A 23,996-nucleotide genomic window follows, 5' to 3' on the forward strand; every position below is an offset into this window, starting at 1 on the left:
ATTATTATTGCACTTTTTTCTAAACTTCTTTTTTTTATAATTTTCTATAATTTTTCATTTACTTCTTGCATAAAAAAACACTAACATTTTATTTTATTTTATTTTTTTTTCTAAAAGTCGCACACTAATTTMGACTTAGTTAAAAGAAAAAGTGTCTACAATTCGATTGGTTACCACTTGATATATGTATTTAGGTACGCATATGCAAATGTTTAAACGGAACAGGAGGCTTGGATATGTAATATTTACTTAGACTCGAATAGGAGTAGGAGCATTTAGAATATTGGAGAAGAACATTTAAGTGAAAAGTTTTTGGAACTAATTTTTGCCGATTATATCAAAAGTCTAAAAATAATAAATTCTGACAAAGAAGTATCTATTAAGTTATGTAGAATATATGGAACATATACATATATTAATCAATTGGCTGCTGATATGTCAGTTGTTTTTTAGGAAGTACAATATTAAAAAATAATATTATTATTACTAGTTAAAAAACAATTAAAATATTTAAAATAAATATAAAAAATATAAATAAAATTTAAATAGTTCGGGAAAACTAATAATTTTATTTTCGCAAACTTTTCATACTAACTTTTTCTACTACCTTTTCTGATACATTTTCTACTATCTTTTTTTAACAGCAAATTTAGTTAAAAATAATTTAGAATAAATGTAAAATTGTTTGACTTGAAAAAAAAAACTAACGCGACATCCTTTATTTTCATTTTGTGACACCCTGTTTCGTTTTTCGTATTCAAAAAAAAAAATTCTTTTAAAATATATACTATGTATAATATTTTCTGTTTCTAATTACTTGGAATTTTCATAATTATATACCGTTGCACCAATCAAACATATGTAGGCTTCTTTAAACTGCGTTTATTGAAGCGTTGAGTTGAGCGTTGAAATTTTTAGTACTCTTCCTAAATTTACTTTTTTCATAAAGTAGCTGCAATTAGCAACATTTCTAACTCTTCTCTTCAATCATAATTTGTGTGGCATAAAAGCGTCATTTTGGTTTCGTTTAGGTTATAAATATGTATGCAGGTATGTACTTTTTGTTGGTATATGCTTTAGATAAGTAGTAGGTAATATGTTGGGTAAATCCATAGTATGTATGTAGTAGTATAAGTTATGCTTGTAGTGGGTAAATATGTATATGTAAATATGTATGCAGTTGGTTAGAAATATTTAGGCTATTAGGATTTGCTATTTAATGTATATATGTATGTATGCATATATGTATATTAGAAATAACTAGTAGGCTTCCCGCATTGTGCGGGGGTTTCGGCTCAATTCTTTTCATACATTATTATTTATTTATTTATTTTTTAGCTAAGTAGTATATAAATTAATTACTCAATTAGTTAAAATGCATTTTGGTTTGGTACAATTCACGCTTCGCCGCTTTTTTCCTAAGCTACTACCTCCTTTACTCCGTTTTCTGACACGCTTTCTACCACTTTTTTGCTAACTTCGCCACAACCTTTTCTCCTTCCGTTTCTACAAACTTTTCTCCTTCTTTTCCAACTCACTTCTCTATTACCTTTTTTGTTACCCTTTCTACTATATTTTTACTATCTTTTTACGCCTTTTTTTGTTTTTTTTTTTTTTGTTTGCTTCTCACTCTCAAACAGTTTCATATGTTCACTTGACTTTCGCATATAATTTTTCATAATAACTTTTATTTACTAGTTTTTCAATTATTTGTTAGTGTTTTGTTTTCATTGATTTCTTCACGACTTTTTATACAAATACTACGTCTATAAAAAGTTCTTCTTGCCACCGCCATCCAGTGGATTGCGCATGTTTGCCGTATCCTTGATATCCTTGCTGGTGATTGGTGGACCTTTTGATTCGAAAGTCGGTTTGCTCATCGCCAATGCCGGATTCAAGTCCAACATAGTGCGCGGACTCATCGCCACAATGCTGGCGCCGATAGGACCTGTTTAGATGTACGCCAACAAAGTGAGAGTTGGAGAGAGAAAGAAAAGATGTTAATTTGTATTAATTAAATATATAATTCTCTTAGCAAAATTTTCTAGTAAAAATCAAAAGCTAGTTTCAAGTAACTGTAACCGGTGCAATCGATGCAAGTAAATTCTAATGAGCTAAGCTGCAAGTTGGTAGAGACCAAGCGGTGCCAGATTGTAGAAAAATTCGGTAATTCTAAATAACTCCGCTAAATTCAATTCAATTGTTTCTGCTACTTTTTATAACTAAATAGCTGAGTGAAAATACAACTGAAGGAAATAGGTGTCAAAGCATGCAAAAATGTATTTAATTTACTAACAAATATTTTTAAAATATCGGAAAGCATGCTTAAAGCGTTTACACAAGCAAGGCAGGCATAATTTTAATATTTTATATACAAGAGAGCTTAAAAATATTTTTTATTGAGTGAATATGTTTTTCAGTAACAAAAAAGCCCTTTTTTTTTACATAATAATATCAAACCAAAAATTCCATAAAAAACGCTTTTTGAAATGAAAATCTAATTTTAGAGCCCAAAGAAATTATTCCCTCCATCAATTTACTTGAAAATAATGAGGCAACCCTTCTGAAAAATATTTTAAATTGGAAGCCCTCCTAAAACTGTTTGATACCCATATTGCTTTTTAAAAATTGTAAATAGGTGGCAATCCTTCCCAAACTAATTTTAAACTATAGCCTTCTTAAAACGGTTTAGTTTAATACCCATATTGCATCTAAAAAATTTTAAATAGGTAGCAACCCTCAATCTTTTTTCAAAAATTTTAAAAAACTTTCAAATCGGTTCAACTTCAAGTTTTCTAAGCTCATCTACATCTCAGAAAAAATTTAGAAGTATAGCAACACTGAACTAGAATATCGTTTGTTCTGTATTTATGGAACTACAGTTATTTCACAAGCTTAATTGCCAGCTCTTTAATACCTAATATGGACATTATGAAATTTGGAAAGCTCTTTCTTAGTACTTACTGAAGTAAAATATACCTCTATTTATTATTAGACCAAGAGAGGTTACTGAGAGGACTTTTCGAATGAGCTCCATTTCAAAAATATCTGATGGATAGGTGAGGTTGGATTAAGTAGTGGAAGCTTGGTGATTTCTCGTGAAGCTTCCAATAATCCCATTTGGACTGCTAGAAACGCTTGTCCCAGAACTCCAAGGTACGGATCAAAAACAAAGCGCCTAGAACCTGCGACAATTTTAATGATTTATTGAGCCGGCTAAAATATACCCCAGCATGCCAATGAATGCCAATGGCAGGGTTCAAGTTAAGACATCTTTCTTTGCAGCGGGGTAAGCGTTGCTAAGAGTTAGCTGTTCAATGGACCTTTTACGTCCACTCTAGGCCAGAGGGCTTTCGTGACCCACAAGTGCTGGTTACTATAAAATGCTTGCTGAGCTCCCTCGAAGCCCATAGATCTAGCGACCGAGTGCACTACAACAGGAGAACCCTTGCTCGTTCCCATCATTATGGAATTTGGGTAAGGGTTCTTTTTCTCGCAAACTCCTCGGCTTTACAAATTCCAGCGATTCCGCTGAGATCACGCAACCAGACTAGTTTAAGTTTACGTTTCACTGTCAGCGAGCTTAAGGCCTGTGTAGCAGCTCTGCTATCGGAGTGGATGCATATCTTTCTACAAGGGAAGTACATCTGCTGCTACTTTGATAACTGCCACTACTGCTTGAAAGACACTACAGTGGTCTGGCAATCTGAAACAAGATTGATTGAGAGCTTCCTATAGCAGACTCCCTTTCCGAAACTCTCCTTCAATATTGATCCATTTGTCAAAAAGATCATTGCGTCTCTTTTCCAGCGACCGAGGCGTACCATCTACCATAACTCTCGGAGATATGTGCGTAGAGAAGAAGCTTTTAGTAATTAATGTTCCAATTTATCTAAAAATCGATTTAGGTCCAAAAATCCATAGAAATTTGTAAAACCTAACAATTTCAGATTAAAAGAAAGGCCTGCAATGCTCCAGTGATCCCCAATGCAAACATTTTCTTCTTTTACTAAAGAAATCATCGATTTGCATTATCTTCTATCCCGAAAAATAGGTACGAAAATGAAATAAATGGAGATTAGAATATTTGGTTCTCAAAGATTTTAGTATATTCTGAAATCAAAAGCAAAAGTCACGAAAAAATTTCCTAACAAAAAAAGAATTGAAAGCAATTTTCACTCAATCAAAAATATTATTTACCCCAATTTACAGATTTATAATATATTTAACATGCATTATATAAAACCATTTAATAATAAAGTCTCCAAATTTCAATTTAAAATCAGCTTAAAGCGTATATATAGCACTGTTTAAATTATTAGAGACGCCAATTAGTACTTTTTCTTTTTAAAATAGGTTAATACATAGTTTAGATTATAAAAACGGGGAGGAGAGAGGGTTCAAGTGAAACACGAATGTCATCAGGCTATTCACACCTATACTAAAAAGGTTTCTATTCTAAAGGGTGGTGCTATTTGGGAGCAGCTTAAAAATCGGGTTCAATACTCGTGTATATTTACATATACAAATAATTGCACTATTTGTTAAATGTCTGGAGGAAAGAATTTATAAAATTTGTTACAAGTAAATAAATGAGGAAAAATGTACATTTAGGAAGATGAACACACCCGCCCAGAATCCGCAGGTATGCATTTTAGTGATACCTTTCTTTTCGTTTTGGTTTAATTTTCGTTTTTTGATTTTTTGTTTCGCATTTTATTTCATTTCATTTCGTTTCAATTTGTTGGTGATATTTTCGCATTTTGTTGGTGTTTTGTTTCACAATTGGTAAATTTACAAATTAACGGTATATATGGAAATTAAAATCATGATAGTGTTTTGTGGTGCAATTCAATTTTTGCACACGATTTGTTTATTTGATTTGTATTTGAGAATTGAGGTTACGTTATCGGGTATTACAACAACATGTACAAATAGTTAGTCGAAACTGAAGGCCATATCTGAAAGATATAAAAGTTGGAAAAGTATGAAAAGTAGTCGGTTACCTGGTAAAAAATCAAACGAAAAAAAGTTTTGTTGAAACGAAAACTAGAATAAAAATCCAATTGGGAATTTCTGGTTTGAGGAAGTTATTTGATAAGGACTACTTTAGGGTGGTTCACATTTTCATGGAATTTTTTTTTTCAAAAATAAAATTTTCAGCTTAAGGATTTTGTGACGCACAAAATTGATTAGGGCTTTTTAGAACATTTATAATTTTTTCTAAAAAATTAAATTTCATAAAATAATTAGGGTTGTCCAAAATTTTTTTTAAAAATTATAACTTTTTCAAAAAAAATAAATTTTATAAAATAATTAGGAAGTTATTTGATAACGAATATTTTACGGTGGTCTACAAGTTCATGGAAAAAAAATTTCAAGTTGTAGAATTGTAAAAAATTTGTTAGGTTAGTCCAAAATTTTGTAGAAAAAATTTTGAACTAAATACTAAACTAAATTTTTTGAACTAAATAAATTATAAAGTAGGCAGTTGAGTCTCTTTAGGACTGTTCTCCACTTTCGACAACCTCTCTTATTTATTTAGAGTCAGAAATACATCTCAAGGCTGAAATCGGTTGTCGGTCAAAGGCAAGTTTTTGAGATAATTACGTACAAATTTTAATCCAATTTTTATGCACGAAGTAGCTCGGATGATGTTCGTGAAAATACACTAAACTAAACCTGTCAAATACAAGTGTTTTCTTTGACAGCTCACACGATAGCTATTTCTTCATAAAAATTCATTGCTCAAAAGCTCCATATTTTCAAAATCTAAAATAGTTTATGTCTGGCATTCAACAAATTTGGCAATTTCGAAGAAAGTTTGTCAAAATACAAAAAAATAATTTAACCACTTTAGTGTTCGGATTATTTATCCGGCCAAAGACTGTCAACTTGGCAGAACTCCACCGCTACAACAACAACAACACAGTATGTTAAATTTGAAGGTTTAAAATACAAATTTCATTTTAAAAAAATGTACCACCCTAATGGTAAATAATATGATTTCCTTAAAAAACCAATTCGGATCACCCTTATGTGTATGTAAGTTAAAGAGTAACAATCCTGTTAAGATATTTTTCGATAATAGAACCACCTCACCGTTGTATCAAGAGCTAGATCGAAAAGAAGTAGAAATATATAAAAAATATTTTATGTGTATAATAGTAGTATAGAAATTTCTTATATAAACGCCATTAAAACACAAATTAATACAAAAAATGGACCACCCTAATTGTAATAGTATGATTTTCTCGAAAGAGCGCATTTCGAATACAATGGTTCTGATTATATAATATTCAAGCCGTAAAACTTCGGCTCAAATTCAGCACAAAATTTTCAAAAATAGGGTTACCCTACCGATTTTTTGGAGCCGCTAATCCTGAGAAAGAGTTATCGTAATGATAAGGTTCAACTAATCTAAGATGTTCGCATATTTCAAAGTACCGTATCTATTTTCTTAAACGCCATTTTAACAAAAATATATTTTAAAAATGGACCACCCTAGTAGGAAATAATATGATTTTCTCGAAAAACGCATTTCGCATACAATATGTCTAATTACATTTAAGACTTAAAATTTCGGCCAAAACTCAGCAAAAAAAAAAAAAAAAAATTCAAAAATAGGGTCACCCTACCGATTTTTGAGAGCCCCTCGTCCTGAAAAAGAGTTATCGTAACGAGAAAGTTTAATAAAACTAAGATATTCGCATATTTCGAAGAACCGTAATAATTTTCTTAGTTAACGGTAATAGCCTCCGCCACATAAAGGAAATTTCAAGAGTAATACCTCGTAATTACACATTACATAACAGTACAAAGGCACTGTAGCTAGACATTAATGAGAACACCAGGCGTCAAAGAATGCAACTTAGCGGTAGTAATAGAAGAAGAAGAAGAATAATAAGAAGAGGAAGAAAAATAACAGACACATACCGACACGCCATTACGACAATAACAAATTACGTAAAATAAAAGCAAACGACGATATAAAAGTAAGTAGCGCTGTTGTGCCTCGAGACACCCCGCAAATGAGGAACTCGAACGCATTTCGACACAACGCAACTTACACATACCACAGCAAAGAAAGTACGATGCAAGACGAAGCTAGTGTTTCGGCAAAAAGCATAAATTGTTGGTAGGAGCCCAATGGTGGATGGGAGTGCTTGTATGATCGAGCGTTGTATATGTTGTTGCTATATTTGAATCGCGGTTGCCTTTTGTTTTGCTTCTTTTTTTCTTTGGTGAACCATATAAATGGCGTTATTGTTGTTGTTGCCTGATCAGTGGTCAAACGCAACGGATCACTTTTACTTCCCTTCATACTTGTACTCATGTATCTGGTCAACAAGGCTTTTCGAGTCTCGAAACGATGTCGGACTACATACATACATATGTATGTACATATAAATTTGGAATTTTTGTGTTTTAGATTATCTAAGGAAGGCTATTTATTAATGTGGTGTGCTGATTAAATACGTATATTTATATGCATGTATGTATATGTGTTGGTGAAAATCGCCGTTTGTGCATTTTATGATTTATTTACAATGAGTTGGCTGTACGTGTGTTTGTTGGGTTTTCATTTATTGTTATTGTTGTTGTATTTTTTTCATTTGGATGGATGTTTTTGTATTGCCACTAGTGCCGCTAGTAGCTCTGTCTACTTGCAATTCAAAGCCTACACTCAAGCATTTCCGTTATTTTTCCTACTCGCGTCTTCGTCGTTTGCTTTATGCACACTCTTTGTTGCCTTTCACTGTGCTCCTCAATATTTTCAAAAACATTGGCAACAACAGTGTTTTTGTGATTGCTAGTGTTGACGCTTGTATGCATGGCTAATGTCGGTGGCACCGCTATGTGTGGTGAGCAACGCCGCTATTTATTTCAAAGCAGCCTACCCATTTTACCATCCTTTGGCTTGCCAATCATTGTTGAGTATTCATCTATATTTACAAAAACAAATAATGCACAAATAATGTTGTTAACAGGTAAAGCATATAGGATATTCAATACATACGTACGTACATACATATATATAATTATATATATATACTGAATATATCTTATATACATTTATATAAAGTAAAGGATTATATAATATTTTTTGGAATTGAACGAGCAGTTAAAAAGGGTCGCATAACCTGAGAAATATTACAACTTATAAGCGAAGCCATGATTTGGTTACCAGAAGGCCTGAAAATTCGATAATAACTTGAAAGAACACATTTCTTAAAACGCAGAACTTGCATTAGGTCGGCTACAAAAACTTGAACCTATCATGCGATTCGGTTTGTAAACAAAATGAAGAACAAAACAGCACTTTACTGAAAATGTTTGCTATGTTTACAAAGTCCAAGGTATTGAGCAAGTAATGATAATTTGAGTTGAAAATATCATCTCCTAAGCCTGGCCTACAAGTTAAAAAAGTTCACATTAAATCTGGGTGGTTCCAATTTCTAACCCTCTCGATCCTTAAGTGTTCTAACATTTATGTTGTTAGAGCCCAGAATCGCATCGAGCTCGATTGAGTCCTCATTTGAATTGAGAATATAATGGTCAACAGTTTTTATCATTTCAATTGATTCTTGGCTTTATAGTTCTTCAAGTATGATCTGAGGCTAATGATGAATAAATATTTCACCCGTATATGTGTATAACCGCCATGTGTTCCATCTAAGCTAAGAAACTGTATCTCATCGATAGACATGCTGGTAAAATAGTGTCAGAATACGATGGAGGTGAAGTTTAATTTGAACTGAAGTATTCGTCATGCAACCTTAAGAGCGACTTGATATCTAATTTTAATGCTAGATGCTGCTCGGCAGCTAGGCCGAGTTCTAGATAATGCTCGACAGAAGCGTTTCTCTCATATTTACGTATCTACACTTTACGCATATATGATCGTTACTTATGCCTATGCGGCTCGCATGTGTGCGATTAGATTGAGACCTGTCCTTAGACCAATAAACGCCGACATATGTAAGCAGAGTGCTAGGAAATGCTGGAAATAAGCATACGAGAAGTTGTCCCTGCGTATTTTTCATGCTTACTTCCTGCACTTTCTGCATGTATTTGGCTCGCATGTGATGTCAGTAGTTTGTAACCTGTCATTAGTTCAATAAAAGTCCTGCAGTCTTTCGAGACTGTGTGAGTAGAAAGCACAAAAGTTTTACTACGGGGTTTTTGCACATAATCGTAGCGAACCCGAATGTCTTTAAGGCATTCGATCTCGGGCGGATACGTCTGTAAATTTTATTGTATATTGTTTTTAGTGACTTCCGTATTTCCTGTTCTGGTTCGGTAAATTTTTTCCGCAATCTCATCCGCTATTTCATTTTCCGTAATTTTTTTGGTGGCTGAAACCCAGTATACAGTATATGCAGCAACTTTCAGGCAGCCACTACTTCTACTGTCTCCTTGCTTTTAAGAAGGTGCTCTGACGTAAGACCCTGTGAACTGATCTTAGATTAAATATTAACGGATTCATTGCATCTCATCATCATTTAGAGAGCCAAGGGAGTCATTTCTTTCGAACTTGTTGCTCAAGGAAAAGGAGTTTGTTAAAATGTTACTAAATATAAATCAATGTATGAAAGAAGGATTATGTAGTATATCATATACTTTTTGTGATCTGTTAATAATTTGTTTCTAATACAATTGTCGCACAAATTCGTATTGATCTAATAATATCCTATGATACTACTATGAGCAAAAAAAAATTGTTCATAATTGTAAATCTAGGTCGTCCCCTTCAAGTGATCACCCTTGGTCACAATACACTAATCCCAACGATTTTTCAAATCCTCGAAACAGTGTTTAAGTCAATTTCCAAAATAGTCTTCAATAAGCGCAGCGGTTCTTATTTAATGTCTTAAATTGACCCAAAAGTTTCCCGATGCGATCGTTTGAGTTTGCTGAATTTAAGTTTAAAAGTTTTACTCCTTTTTTGCCTACATCGGGTTTCCTGCTTTCAAATATGAAGAATTGAATCGTGTGTTTGAAGCTTGAGTCGATTTTGTAGGGCCTTTCAGAAATTAAAACTCAGTTTAGGGGAATTAAGGGAATACTTTCAAAAAGTATTGAAATGTATTAAAGCCGGGCGCGAACTGATTATTGATTTGGCGTAAAAGAGCTTTCCTGTCGATGAAACTCGATAAACTTTAAGTTAGGCTGGTTACATATTCAAATTCGCGCCTATATGTATACTTCTGTAGTAGTAACATTTCAATTTTTCCAAATTTAAATTGCGACTAAAACTATAAAACAAATAATAATACTTGAACATTTTCGAAGCATAATCTGTGTCACAATCTCATTAAAATGCTTTGCTCCACATTCTCACTTTTCTGGTATGCTCTCCACGTCGAGCCGACTCAATTACTTTTAACATAATATTACGCTTACGAATAGGATATAGACGTTTAACACAAACGCACACTCAAGTCTATATGCATATAGCTTAAACATTTATAGATAAATATGTAGAATGTAGAATAAAAAAAAAAAAATCGAGTTAATCCTTTAAAACAACTATGACGCCCACCTAAGTAGTAGAACTATTTAAATTTGCCTAAATAGCGGATTTTGTTATTAAATTTCGTCGCACAGATTGAGGGGCGGAACGCACCGGCCGACAGCCCCACACAGGTGAACTCTGCAGACAAATGAGTATGTGGGGCAGAGGAGGTAATATGAGTACGCAAGGCTGTCCACATATATATGAATATGCTGATATGAATATGCAGATGTTTGTATGTATTTATGAGAATTTCTTTACTGTTAGAGGTACGCGTGCAGCAGGTAATTTAAAATTTTCTAGCCGGGAATGGGTGGTTATTTGCTGTGTTGCTTGGGTACGACAAATTGGAGTTGTTGCTTGCTATATATATCAATAAATATACATGTATATGTGTTGTATATGAATACGTAGCATACGCATAGGCGCATGACCCCCGCACATATGCTAGGTTAGAGTGAAGATTGTAGTATAAATTTTTGATTAGACGTCTACGTTTGGCGGTGCGGAACATTTGCTGCTTGGTTTGGCATATAAAAGCTGCAATTTTCGGTTAGCTGAAAGTGGGCAGGTTAACATAGTTAGTGCCTACGGCAGTGCCTAGCGCGCTTAGCATCAAATATTCATACTTATAAGTATTTATGTTTATGTTTCAGTTAGTGATATGCTGGTGACTAGCCAACTAGCTACATATGTATATATATATATATAGATATATATATATAAGTACGAGTATGTTTGTTGCATAGGTTATAGAACGTCGCTGCTGTGGTGCGATTTGAAGCCAGTCTATGCCTACTAAATTCTCACAATTTTTGCTTATTACACATATGTGTGTTGTTTTTTGCATGTAGGTTTTGGAATTTTTTTTTTTTGCTTTTATTTGCTTTTTGGGTTTTATTCATAACAAAATATGGAAAGAAGCCGTTGCGCATATAAAAAATTTGCTTAACTGCATATTTTTTAGGTATTTACATATGTTTAAGTAGAGCAAATAAATTGGAAATGCACAAACTTAGTCGACTTTTAGGCGCACAACAACGTTCACTTACCTGACTTTGGACTGACCAAATCCTTCGCTTTGTTATTCATGCGCCGCGGACCGGTACCGCCAGATCCCATTGGCCCGGAATGGGGACCGGAACCGGGTGTACCGCAACCACTAACGCCGCCCGTTTGACCTGGAAGGCAGTGTATGTTAACAATTTGATGGCAGAAAGTAAAAATTAAAAATATTTTCACATGAAAATGTATAAAATGCAAAAAACTCAATACTATGCTCAATCGAAAATTTCTACGGAGGAAAAAAATTCACAACAAAATATTAAAAAAAAAATAAATAATAAAATTTATAAAAAATTAAAATAGTAAAAATATCGAAAATTTTACTCACCTGGCAATCTTGGTGGACGGGGCTGTTCAACCGGAAGCACTCTTCTCCGTTTCTTCGGCAGTTTGGCTCGTGCTTGCGTATGCGAGTAGTACATGGCAAAGTTGCTCACAATGACGGGTACGGGCAGTGCGATCGTTAGCACACCGGCAAGCGCACACAAGGCGCCCACAAACATGCCAATATAGGTCTTCGGCACCATATCACCATAACCGACGGTGGTCATCGTGACCAGTGCCCACCATAGACCCAACGGGATACTATTAAAATCATTATGCGGATTCGGTTGTATACGTTCCGCATAGTAAACTAGGCTTGCGAAAATCACAATGCCCAATACGAGGAAAAACACCAGCAGCGTGAGCTCTTTTGCCGATGCACGAAACGTTTGTATCAGAATTTTAAGGCCGGACGAATGACGCGTCAATTTAAATAGACGCATAATACGTATAATTGAGAAGAATTCTAAAATATCGGCGTTCTCTAAATGAGAGGCGAACCGTTGAAGCACAAGATCGATATAAAAACTAAGCGTTGCTATATAATCTATGATGTTAACAGATGACTTTATGAATTCACATTTATTTGGCGAGGATATGAATCTAACCTAAAAGAAATGGTGAAAGAGAGTAGTTTTTAGTTGTTGCTTTGCATTTTACATTGAAGGATTAGTGTAAAAGAATATAAATGAATATCATATATTAAATATGGATATGCTATACTCTGTGCTCTAGGTGCTAATACTCTATATATATTTTGAAACACTGAAAATTCTATGGCTAAGTTATTAAAGTAGTGCATTTTTGTCTTAATTCTCAACTCAAAAGCTTTAGACAGTCGTCGGAGAAGCTAAGCATCAAATTATCAATCATATCTAGGACGGCCAACAACATCGACTGATGATCAAGACGTCAAGAGATGCACTGGATCATTTCAAACCATTTGAGGGATCGTTAGGGCCTAAGATCAGTGAAAGCACGTTTTTTTCCAAAATCACTAACCTTTTTTCGAAGAACCTTAACGTCTGTGAAGCAATGCTTTTCGACTTCCAGGATGTCATAGAATGTATTATCTGACAATGAATCTTGGATCTATGCTTACGATCCGAAAACAGACGATCAATCGGACCAGACGACATTGATATATCCCTAACAAATGACCAGCAGAAACGCTATCCTTGGTTTGGATATTATGAGTCATTTTAACCTTATTTTAACTGCAGTGTATGGAATTGCTAGTCTATGAATTGAGGGTGAAGAACTGCACTAAAACCACAGGTTAGGTGTTCTACAAACACTCCAAACTCCAGACCAATGATTATAATTGCTTCGAAGGAAGTCTAAGGCGACACAAGAGGTTACTATATACGAGTACATACAGTTTAATACTTAAATGAAAACTTCTTGAACGTCTACTAAACAGTGTAGTAAACTTTAGCAGGGGTTTACAACAAAAAAAAGCTTATCAGGTAATGCCAGTGAATGACGAAGGCAACCAGTTTTATAATAAAAGCTCTTGCGATCGTATGACAGTTATAGACATATTTCTATGATGTTTACTCTCAATTAGAGAATTTTTTCTCTCTTTTGAAGCACACTCGGGAGTTTGAGACTACATGCGGAAGCTTATACGAAATGAACGCTGTACTCTTGCTACTCGAAAACTAACCTAAGGTGCACCTAAAAACACTAACCTACCATATTCCTAAATATTATATAACACACACAAAACCAACACCTACGCAGCAAAGTACTCACCAGTATTTCGAACGTGAACCAGGCATTACAAACACACTCGATATAAAAGAAAGCTATATGTGCATTTGTTTGTGGTTTATCGATATACCAAGCCATATTACCGCTGGATGTATTCACCGATGTATTAACGAGGTATGGCACACGCATATCGGGATGTGTTTTCAGGCAGAATGATAATATGGATACACAAATGAAGAATACCGAAACTACGCCGATTGTCTGTTTCAAACAAAGCAGAGACGAAGAGAAATATTAAAAAAATTTTACATGCAAGCAAGTGTAGTTATGTGCTTACCTTGGCCGCATTCGAACTGTATGGCTCGTCGAAGAGCGACCAGATGCGCGGCTTCATTTCTTGCCACCACGACAGTGTGCCCTTGTAGTAGTCCTCTTCGAAACCGAATTTGCGTGCCAATTCCTCTTCGGACGGTTTTTCTGTATCTAAATCCAGACGATCTAATACCGCTAATGTCTCTTGTGTGTCTCTGTGCTGTAAGTGAAAAAAGAAACAATATTAAGTGATATAATTATATTAAATATAATATATACAAGTTTGAAGGAGCAACTAATCTGCCACATAGTCTTTAGTGAGATCTAAGAATACTATAACTTTGATCAGTTTCCTTTTAACCATGTCTTTTATTAAAGACGTTTATTTGACGTTTTCGATATGTGGTGGAGTCTCTTCACTGATTAATGAATATTATGCAAAGAGGCCACCACCAAACCTGAAGGCTCTAGACTTTTTTTTTCCAATTATGTTAGTTAACCAATGGTCCTATGATTTTTTTGACTGTATAACTTACTTCGCGATCGACCACGTCACACTGTCGCGACGTTGTGGGAAATGGAGTTCAGACGAGTTGATAGGAAAACAATCACGGGATAGATTTGGTGGGTGGACTATCGACATGTGCTATGAATAACAAACCAACCTACTATAGGAACGTATTGCAGTAGATCTTTATGTTAATCTCGACTACCTACATATAAAATGTTAAGAGCAGTATGCGTAAAAATACCGAATCATCACCTTAAAATACCGCAGATTTGGTAAATTTTTTTGAGCCGTGTAAAAACGTTTGAATTGTAGCTTCAATACACCTAGCTGGCTCGCACAAATTTCCTTGCAAGTATAGCTTATCAGATTCTGAAATGGATCGAAGATCGGTACTGACACCATTCTCTATCATGTCTTATCACACCAATATGGTCGCCTGGACTACGACAGGATGCCACTTGATGTCTCGTATGGTACAACTACATATTGAGGCCCGTATGCTCCCAGTTAAGTAGCATAGTGAATTCTTCTCCAGGGAGTTTCTGCTAGGTTGCTTTCACAGAAATCACCCCTACAGTCGCCTGCTTGGAGCAGAACCCTCTCCTACGAACATCAAGAGGTCATTTCTTAATTACTTCAACGACATTAGACCGTACGCCGACCAGACTTCGGACGCAACAAACTTCGTACAATCACTGACCACCATTCACAGTGGAACCATCAACACCTTCACCGACTCCCTTCCAGTGAATGGCGTACTAGAAGACGAACAGGAACAACAACAAAGGTTCTCTTTATGTCTACCTTTGCTACTGCATGAATTAGTGAAGTCACTGAAAACTAAAAGCTACATATAAACAAGGTTATTCGCAGTCAAGCAGTTTGAAAACAAATATTAGGCTCCACAAATGCCACTTCGTTAAATAAAGACTGGGCCGTAACTGCTCCCTCACCACAATTTTTACTCGAGCTACCAACCTGCGTGTATGTCATCCAACAGCATGGCTCGACCTGATTCGAATCTAAGCCCCAGAACTCGAGCTCCTCCTCGAACAGTGGCCCACAAACGTCTGTAGGATAGTGCAGCTTGCCGGTTCTAAAAAAAAATCAATTGCATTAGCATAAAAATATTAGTCATTATGACTTATATGAATTTGGACTCACCTATAGTAATTAAGTACTTGAGCAAAGACTCCCGGATGCCGATCGAAGAAATACTCATTCAATATGGGATCATAGTTGGCTAACGCCTCGGTGAGGCGTGACAATCTGGTGGCGGGTATTTTCTTCAATGTAGCCTTATACGTTTCGTGCCGAATGCCGCCCACATTCAGCACGACCCGATTTTCCGAATCCATATTTATCAGATTCATAGCTGCATGCGAGTAGTGCATATTTTTAGGTATGAATTTCATTTGGGGGCTTTGATAGGTGCGTGTCTGTTGGTGCCTCATAAAAACCGTATATATTTACGTGTGTGCCTTGGTATGTATTTGTGTTTATGTGTGCGTGTGTGTCCGTGTGCGTGTGTGATCTTAAGTCGAAATATCTTAGAGTGTGGATCACTTTAACTACAGTTATTCTATAAGTATGCTATTAACGTTATATTGCTTGTGTTGTGTGTTGTTGTAATGTTGTATATGGAGATATGTGATTTGATTTTGGTTTTGTTTTTAATTCTTGTTGCTTCTATTGCAAACCTTTCAGTTGTTATTGTTGTACGCTCCCGTCGCGATATGCAGTTTCAATGTGCCGCCTGCGTGTGATAATAAAATATTGTTGCTGCATTTGTATGTTACCGCTAACAGTAGTAGTTCATCTTGTGGACATAGGCGCTGTAGCTGGTCACCAGCGTTTAACATATCATCTGCCAGAGAAGATTGGAAATTTTGGGGAAATATAAATCTTCGTATAGAGAACTTCGGTTAAATCCAAAACATAGTAAATTTAATGAAACGGTATTTTACTGTATTTTTTTCTCGAACATATTAGTCTAATCACACGGGAGCACCTTGAGCATATAACACACTTTTGACTGCGAGCGCTGGAAATATCTTGATACAACTTATAATCTTCGAAACAATATTTGAAATGAATAGTGAAACACTCGGGTATTCCCCGTGGAATGTAAGGAATCAAATTAGTATATATTTATATTCCAAAATTCTATCTATTCCAGCTGATAGTGCAGCCATACTGGTGTCCAGTGGAATCTTAACTAATAACTGTATTACAAAACAAGTAAGAAAGGGCTAAGTTCGGGTGTCACCAAACATTTTATACTCTCACATGACAAGCTTCATCAACATATCTCATTTTTTACTCAAGTTACAGCTTGCACAGACGGACAGACAGACATCCGGATTTCAACTCAACTCGTCACCCTGATGACTTTGGTATATATAACCCTATATCTGACTCTTTTAGTTTTAGGACTTACAAACAACCGTTATGTGAACAAAACTATAATAATCTCCTTAACAACTTTTTTGCGAGAGTATAATTAGAATTTGTAAGCACACAGCAGAGTTTCTAGATTATTATAAATTCTAAATGGGCTAGAAAGTTGAAAATGCGTTTTTTTATAGACAAACAAGAACTTATAACTTGCCTTTATATATTTCAGAATTTGGCAACCCTAGTGTAGCTACCGGTTAACTCACGACTTTAACGCAAATTTCGACATTTTTAATGGTATGCATACTCAGAACGTTTTGAGACACAAACGCTATTTGATTTGTTTAAAGTAACTTAAAATGTTCATCTAGGTCAAAAAATGGTAACGCGACTTTATTTTACAACTTTCGATTATCTCTGAAACATCTGCATTTTAGAGCACTTAAAAGATCGAGTTGATGAGTCGTTTCCCGTATAGTCCTGACTTGACACCGAATTACTTACTTTTATTCCCGTAAATAAACTAAGACCTCAATGTTTTCGACACCTGAAGAGGCGGTTGATCCCAAAATATTACATAAATGGCAACCCTCATACATAGTTGGTTTTGGGTAAAATTAAGTTTCAGATCGATAGCGGATATGATAAATAGTTAAAGTTAAATCTACGTATGGTACTAATTGCGATTCAGAATAGTTTTCCTGGTTGTCTAAGAAATGTGTTCAAAAGCATTGGTCAAAACAAAAAGGTCGAGATGATTCTTTAAATTCTAGTGTTAGTATTGATATCTCGTTTTTTATTGGTGTGTGCTTTATAGCATCAGAAAGATAATATTTGGTACTAAAACTCTCAAATAGTTTTGTTAGTGTTTCAAAGACACCAACAAAGAGAAAATGCGCATTACCAGGCATTTGAAGATGTGATTAGTCCTATGGATCCGCGAATTTAAGGATGAGCCATACTCTGTAAAATCAAGCCGAAAACCTATCAGCCTTGATTATTGAATGGATAGTACTCCAACATGGAAACGTGAGTCTTGATAAGAGCAGCGGTTGACCAGGAAGAAGGGAGAAGGTTTTTCTGACCATGAGAATTCAGTGCATATCCCCATAGCGTTTACATATATAATACARTCTATATTTACTCCTTCATGTAGTGTTCTTAAAATTTTAAGATTTCTTGGTCATTCTATAAAGTCTATGAGTAATAGCAAGTCGGAGGGATATTTAGCAAGATTTCCATGAATTTTTAATACAAACCAAAAAAAAAAAAAGTAAACAATTCAGATGACTATTCCAACTAGCGTTACTGACTAATTTTCCTTGAAAGGTGAGCATGTGAGGTTTTCTAGTGATTTTGCTGTCTTTGATGCGGCCAGACTACTCCGTATTAACAGTCAAATCTATTTTTATGGCCATCAAAGTGATTTTTAGAACAAATGAACTTTGTTTAGGCATATCTAGGTGCACAAAGACATGTTTGTTCGTATTTGTTTATGTATTTATATAAAGAGCTTCATGAGCAAGAAACGAAGTATATGTTTGTAGAATGTGATTAGACGCTAACGCAGTCAATTAATGCGCCACTATAAATATAAACAAATATAAATACAACTACTAACATTGTTATATATTTATAAACTAGGGCTCAATTACTTTTGTTCGTAATTAATACGATTGTTTACACAAGCTGGGTGAAAACAATTGTAATTAGGGAAAAAACATTTGTACTTTTGCGAAATTATTTCTATTGCTTCCTTACATTTATACACAGCGAAGCTTTATTATTATTTTCCATAGAGATTTAAGAAAAAAAGAAATCACGCGCGATTTTGTGTTCCAAACATTTCATTACTCAAGTCTAAATTTTATTGTATGCTTGGCATTGTTATACCGTGGAAAGGATATGTTAGTTTGTCAAGATGTCTGTTACATCCTAGAGGGGTACATATGTACATATACATTTATGTAAATGATCAGCTAAGAACTATAATTAATAAATAAATTAAAATAATAATAAATTATCTTCAGATATTGATCTGAAATTTTGCACACGTAATATTCTCGTCAAGACGAAACTGTTCGATCAAAGACCTGCTCTTGTATGGAAACTTTTTTTATTTGACAAGATATCTTCACCGAATTAAGCACATAATATTTCCAAGAACAAGGATACGATTTCCGAGCAAATTGTTGTGATCGAACCACTATAACATATAGCTGCCATACAAACTGGCCTATCTAAATCTAGTTCTTATATAGAAAACTTTTTTGTTTGACAAGATATCTTCACCGAATTAAGCACATAATATTTTCAAGAACAAGGCTACGATCTCCGAGCAAATTGTTGTGATCGAACCACTATGATATATAGCTGCCATACAAACTGGCCTATCTAAATCTAGTTCTAGAAAACTTTTTTGTTTGACAAGATATCTTCACGAAATTTGGCGTAATTAATAACCAAAGGCAATTCTATAATAACGAAACGAATCGTTGAGATCGAACCACTACAACATATAGCTGCCATACAAACTGGCCTATCTAAATCTAGTTCTTATATAGAAAACTTTTTTGTTTGAGAAGATATCTTCATGAAATTTGGCACAAGTAATTACCGAAGGCAATTCTATAATATCGAAACGAATCGTTGAGATCGAACCACTATAGCATATAGCTGCCATACAAACTGGCCATACTTAATCAAGTACTTATAAAGAAAACTTTTTTGTTTGAGAAGATATCTTCACGAAATTTGGCATAAGTAATTATCGAAGCCAATTCTATAGTATCGAAACGAATCGTTGAGATCGAACCACTATAGCATATAGCTGCCATACMAACTGGCCTATCTAAATCTAGTTCTTATATAGAAAACTTTTTTGTTTGAGAAGATATCTTCATGAAATTTGGCATAAGTAATTATCGAAGGCAATTCTATAATATCGAAACGAAACATTGAGATCGAACCACTATAGCATATAGCTGCCATACAAACTGGCCATTCTTAATCAAGTACTTATAAAGAAAACTTTTTTGTTTGAAAAGATATCTTTACGAAATTTAGTATAGAGTATTGTATAAGGCATCGCTATAATCTCCGAACAAATTGTTCAGATCGGGCGACTACAACAAATAGCTGTCATACAAATTGACCGATCAAATACATGTCAAATTTGTTCAAATTTGATTCCTTTTTATGCTTTAAGAAATGAAACTGTGAAGGGTATTCGGTGCTTCGGTGCAGCCGAAATCAAAATTTCTTACTTTTTGTTTTGCTTTTTGTTATTGTTGCTTATGGGAACCATAATTTTCGCTAATTTTCAATAAAACAACTTAATTTAAAATTTCAATTGCGATACGATTTTTTCACTTTTTGTTGAATTCAATTTTGTATTTGTGTGTGTGCTTGTATGCTTGTATGTGCTCGTGCTTATTTACATGTTTCGAAATAAATCAGCGCAAGTTATAGTTATGAGGCACGGATGTATGTATGTATGTATTTAGTGTTTAGAAATCACAACCACGCACGAATGACTAAAGCAATTACACGAATTTGTATTTTGGGAAACACTCTGCCTCATTTGGACGTCGCCGCCGTGTAGCATTAGCTGGCATATTACATGCATAGAAGCTTGAATGCACAGAGTACGAGTGAAAATCAACAAAAGTGCCAGCAAAATAAATAAACAAGAAAATCTGAAAAGTTAAACAAGTTAAATACACTGCGCGCGATTAATAGAAAAGCAACTTGCCGCCAGCGGCTAGGAGCAGCGCATGTGAGGCGGGCTGAGGACGGAAGTAGTGATGCAAATATTCCAACTGGCAGAAAAAATCATAAAATTTTATTTAGAAGGTGAGCACAAGCACTCAAAAATACAAACAAATACAAATTTACGCCCACACACATACAAATATATAGACACATATACGCACAAGCTCCGGCACAATGAGTGTCCACTCGATATGAATGGCTAAACAAGCATTTACAAGTACATCCGTATAAATGCGCTATAATATATACATATCTACACTCAAACATACATATGTACATATATGTAGTATGTCTGCATTTACATATGTATGTAAACGCCGCTAGGCACATCACTTGTACAAAGTTTACCCAAATAGCCAGAAAACGAAAATTCCAATTTATAAACAAAATAAACACGCTCGGATGCACACACTCACACATACATTTCTACATATGCGCATACTTATATATTGTTGCTGCATAAGAGCACGTCACCTGCGCCGAAATTTGCATAGGTATCGAATAAATGTAAATCTCATTTCGAATGCACGCGCCTGACATTACCTCATTGTGCGGCGAGTTGCCACCGGAAATGGTAGCAATTATTTGAAACCTTCAGAGAAGGAAACACTGAAGAGGCTTTCTCTTGTATTTGTGACTTTAGAGGTGTTTTGTGAATTGCTTTAAATAGACTTTCATTTTTCGAACAGTCGCGACGAAGTTGTGGCTGTGATTCGAGCCGGCTTGAAATCGAAAAGCCCTATGTACCAAACTCACTAATCTTGCAGAGCTCTTGTATTTTGGATCGAATCGACTGTTAGTTAGTAGAATAGCGATCTGAACTGAACCATAACGGCTGTGACACTTTTCCCATTTATTTCCAATCTTTAGAAATTTCGACCTTGGAAAACTCGTGTACCAAACTTTTTAAGGTTTTCAAATTTCCACTTTCTGATAACAGATGCCAATTAATTTATTATGAAACTTATTTCAAGAAAGTAGGGTTAGTACCGATGTAAATGTCGCTTTAATAGATATCTACTCATCCGAAGTCATAAAAGCTTAATAATTTTTTACATTGCCTACAGATTATCGAGAACACTAAAGAAAGAGGCCTAATTGCTTCTGTCTAACACAAAAAAGTATGAAGTTCCCTTCTGCTTCTTCTTCTTCATTACTATCGTAGACACTGCTTTCACGGTTATAGCCGAGTTTCCAACAGCGCGCCAGTCGTTATACCTTTCAGCTGTTTGGCACCAATTGGAGATTCCAAATGTTGCCAGGTTCTTCTTCACCTAGTCTTTCCAGCCGAGTGGAGGTCTTCCTCTTCCTCTGCATACCCTAGCGTCTACTGCGTCGAATACTCTCAGAGCTGGAGTGTTTTCATACACTGTATACTCTTTTAGAAGATACTATCTTCTTTATTCAGATCTGCAGCTCGATTTTTATTTATCTAGGCGTAGATTGAAGAAGTCACACGATAGGAAGTCGCCTCGTCTGGTATCTCGTTTGGTAACGAACGGCTCAGAAAAGTCCTTCCCGATTCTGACGGAGCTTTTGGTATTGCTCAGCATCAGTGTTAACAGCCGTATTAGTTTTGCGTTGATAGGAAGTTTCCTTAATAGAGCAAATATAACATAAAATCGGAGAAAAGGAGCGTAAAATTCTTATATATCAAGTTGTCTGGGAAAACAAATAGGGTTGAGTTAGGTTGGCGGATCTGATACAATATTTCATTCAAGTCTTTTTATACCGATTTTGTTTGATGACAACGTGCATTAATGGCATAGACATATCTTACGCGACTATAGCCGATGGTGTTTATATTTTACTCAAAAAATAGGAACTTAGCTAGTGACCCAATGAACGAAAAATTGTATGTACTGCTTCCAGCCAATTTGGACACCAGCTATCAAAAAAAATTTTTACTTACAGCAGAGTATCATATAAAGAGGGATCAGTAAGAACTACTTTTGGGTTTGTCTTGAAAAAAAAAATCATTCTAAGTGGGCCAGTACGCACTATTTCACTTTTCTAAGCTTAGGGAAACCACTTTTTTACCACTTTAGACAGCAAGTTTTTTTCTTTGTGAATTCGTAAGGCCTTTTATATTTTTTAAAAGTTATAATGGTTTTACGAACCCGACGTTCTTCGGGTTCTTCTATTTTGTTAAGTGATATTAACAGTTAGCAGTCAAACTCTATATGAAACTGTATGCTCTTTAAAATCTTAGGGATGGCCAATTCCATCTAAGGAAATTAGTTTATATGTTTGAGATATCGATATGAAATTTTGCACACCTTCTTTTCTTCTAAAAACGCTGCTTATTTGTCGAAATGGCCGATATCGGACGACTATGACATATGGCTGCCATACAAACTGATCGATCGAAATGAAGTTTTTGTATGAAAAACACTTTTATTTGACAAGATATCTCCAAAAAAGTTGTCATGGATTGTTATTCAAGGCAATGCTACATTCTTCGAACATATTATTCAGATCAGACTAATATAACATATGTCTGCCATACAAACTGATCGGCCAAATTCAAGTTCTTGTATGGAAAACTTTTATATGTGAGAAGGTATATTAACGGAATCTGGCGGAATCTTTTCCAAGGCAGCGCTACAATATACGAACATATTAAACAGATCGGACCACTATAGCATATAGCTGTCATACAAACTAATCGCCAAAAGTGAAGTTTCTGTATGGAAAACTATTCTATTTGACAAGATATCTACACAAAATTTGGCATAGCTTATTGTCTAAAGCAATGCTACAATATTTACATAAATCGCTTATATCGAATAATTATTTCATATAGCTGCCATAACAAACTCTACTACAATACTAAAATCCATGAGCTTATTGGTAATCTTAGTACAAGAGAATTTCTAGAATAATTTGCCGTCCGTTCGTGTTTTAATACTAGTAATCTGTTAAGCAGGCTTTAATAAAATTGTGCTGCATTTACCATATGCTCAGCTAAGTGTAAAATTAAATAAAATCGCTTTTTTCCTGCTCATAAAAATGACTGGCAATTTTTTATATCGCTATTATTGTGACTATTGAAACACACACCCACACACACTTGCACACATCTGCATAAAGTCTGGCGAGTTACCGCCGCAAGCCGATTTATTTAAATACGCTTATAYACACACACACACATGTACCACTACATACATACTCGCACATTTGTTTGACTGCACACGCTAATCGTCGCTTACAACGCACGCAAATCCAGCGCTTTAATGGCAGCAAAATAGCAAAAGTCTCCCAAAAACTAAAACGGAGAAAAATTACAGCGCAAACAACTAAAAATGCGAAACCAAAAAAAAAAAAACAAGCAAAAAAAAGAAGTAAATAAAAGGAATTAACAATTATACTTGCCCA

The 23,996-nt window shown here is 34.9% G+C and overlaps 1 protein-coding gene across 4 annotated transcripts in view; it reads right to left on the reverse strand.

The window, feature by feature from the left end:
* Window positions 1-616: 616 nt before the first annotated feature.
* LOC108970656 (potassium voltage-gated channel protein Shaw) overlaps window positions 617-23,996 on the reverse strand; it is a 30,976-nt gene continuing 7,596 nt past the window's right edge. The window contains exons 2-9 of one of the 4 annotated variants that reach the window (XM_018936160.1): window positions 16,148-16,314; window positions 15,612-15,822; window positions 15,426-15,543; window positions 13,962-14,156; window positions 13,667-13,885; window positions 11,913-12,516; window positions 11,572-11,700; window positions 617-1,948 (exon numbers count right to left, since the gene is read on the reverse strand). In XM_018936160.1, the coding sequence (XP_018791705.1) occupies window positions 1,767-1,948; window positions 11,572-11,700; window positions 11,913-12,516; window positions 13,667-13,885; window positions 13,962-14,156; window positions 15,426-15,543; window positions 15,612-15,820 (1,656 nt within the window). In that variant the 5' untranslated portion in view covers window positions 15,821-15,822; window positions 16,148-16,314 and the 3' untranslated portion in view covers window positions 617-1,766. Of the gene's footprint in view, window positions 1,949-4,754; window positions 4,962-7,859; window positions 7,947-11,571; window positions 11,701-11,912; window positions 12,517-13,666; window positions 13,886-13,961; window positions 14,157-15,425; window positions 15,544-15,611; window positions 16,315-23,996 lie in introns of those variants that run through there. The other 3 variants (XM_018936159.1, XM_018936162.1, XM_018936161.1) reach the window with 3 other exon arrangements.

The sequence above is a fragment of the Bactrocera latifrons genome, unplaced genomic scaffold (genome assembly GCF_001853355.1).
Source record: "Bactrocera latifrons isolate USDA-ARS-PBARC rearing strain unplaced genomic scaffold, ASM185335v1 scaffold_304, whole genome shotgun sequence".
NCBI lineage: Eukaryota > Metazoa > Arthropoda > Insecta > Diptera > Tephritidae > Bactrocera > Bactrocera latifrons.